The sequence below is a fragment of the Carlito syrichta genome, unplaced genomic scaffold (assembly GCF_000164805.1).
Source record: "Carlito syrichta isolate Samal-C Ts95f unplaced genomic scaffold, Tarsius_syrichta-2.0.1 Scaffold133937, whole genome shotgun sequence".
Classification (NCBI taxonomy): domain Eukaryota; kingdom Metazoa; phylum Chordata; class Mammalia; order Primates; family Tarsiidae; genus Carlito; species Carlito syrichta.
The window spans coordinates 17939-21152 of NW_007078033.1; the positions used below are offsets into that span (position 1 = coordinate 17939).

The 3214-nt window shown below is 36.1% G+C and overlaps 1 protein-coding gene across 1 annotated transcript; it reads right to left on the bottom strand.

Moving 5' to 3' along the window:
* Positions 1 to 859: 859 nt before the first annotated feature.
* GIMAP7 (GTPase, IMAP family member 7) lies at positions 860 to 1776 on the bottom strand. The gene has a single exon (XM_008049371.2). The coding sequence runs from the start codon at positions 1739 to 1741 to the stop codon at positions 860 to 862; it is 882 nt and encodes a 293-aa protein (XP_008047562.1). The 5' UTR covers positions 1742 to 1776.
* Between the last annotated feature and the right edge of the window lie 1438 nt (positions 1777 to 3214).

The following is a 3214-nucleotide window of genomic DNA, read 5'->3' on the forward strand; positions in this document are numbered from 1 at the left end:
ATGGATAAAACTGAAGGACATAATGCTAAGTGAAATAAGCCAGGCACAGAAAGACAAACACGGCATGATTTCACTTACACGTGGGATTTTTAAATGTAAAACCCATAGAAGCAAAGTGAAGAATGTTGGTTGCCAGGAGCTGGGGGTGGTGGGAAGAGGAAGATGTTTGTCAAAGGGTACAAAGTTCCAGTTATGCAGGATGAATAAGTTCTGGAGATAACACACAGCAGGGTGATTATAGTTAATATACTTTAATGCATTGTTGAAATTTACTGAGAGCAGTTTTTTGTTTTGGGTTTTTTTTTGAGTTGGAGTCTCACTATGTCGCCCAGGCTGAAGTGCTGTGCCACGTCCTCATGGCCCACCGCAGCCTCGACTTTTTGGGGTCAAGCTATTCTCCTGCCTCAGCCTTTCCAAATACCTGAGGCTACCGGCACACACCACTACACCCAGATTATTATTTTGATTTTTTTTGTAGAGACAAGGTCTTGCTATGCTGCCTAAGGCTGATCTCAAACTCCTAGACTCAAGCAATCCTCTCACCTTGGCCTCCCAAAATCTTGGGATTACAGGCATGAGCCACTGCACCCAGTCCATGAAGCACATTTTAAATGTTCTCACTGCACGGAAGAAAAGTAAGTGTAAGGCACTAAATATGTTAATTACAACATTGATTTATTTCACAGTATATATGTATATCAAAAGATCACATAGTACACCTTAAACATACCCAATTTTTATTTGTCAATTATACCTTAATAAAGCTGGGAGGTGGGAGGTATTGTTTCAGCCATCTTTGGAAAACGTAATTCACCACACTAAAAAAAGTCGTAATTAAGAAGAAAGAATAAAATTTACATTACTCCCAAAGCCTTTGCCATATTTTCAAAAGTATCTTTCTAATCTTTTGAACAACATTTTCGTATGTCTTCTCCTCAGCCTCTTCCCTTATATTTCTCAAGTTTTCTTCATATTTCATCCTTAGTGAATTTATTTTTTCCATCTTTTCTTGCTCTGAGTTAGCATATTCCTTTTCTATTTGTTTAACACCCTCATTTAACTGCTTAGCATACTCATTCCTCAAACTCTCTACATGGTGTTTCAGTTTTTTCTCTGTGTCCCTGTATATGTCGTCAGAGAAGTAAGCCCCTTCATTGTTTCGCACCATTTCATCTATCAGTTCCACCAGCTCTTGAACTTGACGTTCCTTCTCATCCTCACTCGTTCTGGGGCTGTTGCTAAAGGCACAGAAGCGGTTTCCGCATTCCTGGATGATGCTTCTTAGGTTCCCTTCTGCACTTTCTATAAAGTTATTTAGGCTCTGGTCCTCCAACTCTTCTTTGCGAGTGAACAAGAACATCATGTGCTTCAAGGCTGGCTCCCCAAAGACAGCCCTGATCAATGCAACGGTTCTCTGCTCTTCCTCCGTGAAGCGTCCCAGCTGCATTACCAGGACGATGGCGTGTGGTCCTGGGCAGGAGGAGAGGACGCACCCGCTGATTTCCTTGCAGGTGGTGAGCAGGCTCTTCTTAGTGTCAAAGAGCCCTGGGGTGTCAACAACAAGAAGCTTTCTCCCGTTCCATTCCCGGAATGCTTTTTGACAGTTCTTGGTTACAGCATGGGCAGCAATTTTAGAATCAAATTTTCTTTCTCCAAGGATGGTGTTTGCTGTGGCACTTTTCCCACTTCCAGTTTTCCCGACCAGAACGATCCGCAGAGAGTGGTCCTCACGCTCGGCCATGCTTACATCAGGAGATTCTGGAACTTAGGCACATACAAGACTCTAAGGAGGGAAAATAGAGGGGCGAAGGCCAATTTAGGTAAGTGAGAACCATCCCCAACACTCTTTTCTTCTTTCTGTCTCTCCCCCAAAATATGTAACATTCTATTTTCAATTGATTCCAATAGAGACAGAAAGATGAACTAGCCCAATCACTATGAAAGAAATAATGGAGAAAGCAGTTAATGAGTTTCCCCACAAAAGAGTATCAAGTTCAGATGGTTTCACAGGATAATTCTATTAAAACTTGAAAAATCTAAAAAAAAAAAAAACATAAAATCTAATAATCTCAATGCTACTTAAACTCTTCCTGACTGTAGAAAATAAGAAAAACTAATTTTTTCTATGAAGCAATAATATTAATTCCAAAAGCTGACAAGGATTTCACCAATAAAGAAAGCTACAAATATGTCTTATTTGTGAATAGTGATACAAAAATCCTAAAGAAATTGTTAGACACTAATAAGTAACACACCACGATTAAGTGTGATTTATTTCAGAAATATAAGGTGGGTCAAATGAGAAACTTGATTTTTATGGCACATTCCATCAATAGATTAAGAAGAAAATTACCCAGATGCAGAAAAAATATTTGATCAAATTTAACATTGATTCATGTTTAAAACATTTTATAAGATAGAAAATAATAAGGGCTTCTTTAACATTATTTTATATAAATATAAAGTTTTGAAATGTTGCCACCTTTTGTTTGTGGAGCTAAAATAGTTGATTATAAAGTTTATTTGGATGAGAAAAAAAGCAAGTTAGCTTGAACAATGAAGACAATGAACAAGGGAAGACTAGCTTTATAGACAATTTTTTAAGTGGCGATAATTAAAGCATATAATGTTGGTGAATACATAGAGAGAGACTGTGAATCAGAAATAGAAAACTCAGAAATAAAAAAGTAGACTAAGAAATAGACTATTGCTCATATTATATTCATGTATATTCAATTCAATTATATTGTTACATTTATATTCCATACAGCAGCATCTTATACCAATAGGAAAAAAGATGAAAAAAATTTATAAGCAATACTGAGACAACTGTATAGTCATATTGAAAAAGATAAAATTGCATACAACTTCTTATGCCGTACAAATTCCAAATGGATCAGAAAGTTTAATGTAAAAAATTAAACCACATAAATAATAAAAGAACATGGATATATGTTCTGTAAGCTGGGAATGGAGAATATGTTTCTAAGATCTAAAATAGTATAAGGAAAAGACTGATAAATTGGATTCCATAAAAATCTAGAAAATAATGAAAGTCATAAAACACTATGGACAAATTAAAACACAAATATCAAACTAGGAAAATATTCTTTCCAAATTATATTAAAGAGCGTTAATTTTCCTATTATGCAAAGACTGTCTACAAAAGACCAATGACATGAGATATTAATAAACAGCTCAAAGAAAAGAAGAA

Excerpts from the sequence above, each read along its gene's own strand:
- GIMAP7 (XM_008049371.2), bottom strand. The coding sequence starts at position 1,741 with ATGGCCGAGCGTGAGGACCACTCTCTGCGGATCGTTCTGGTCGGGAAA.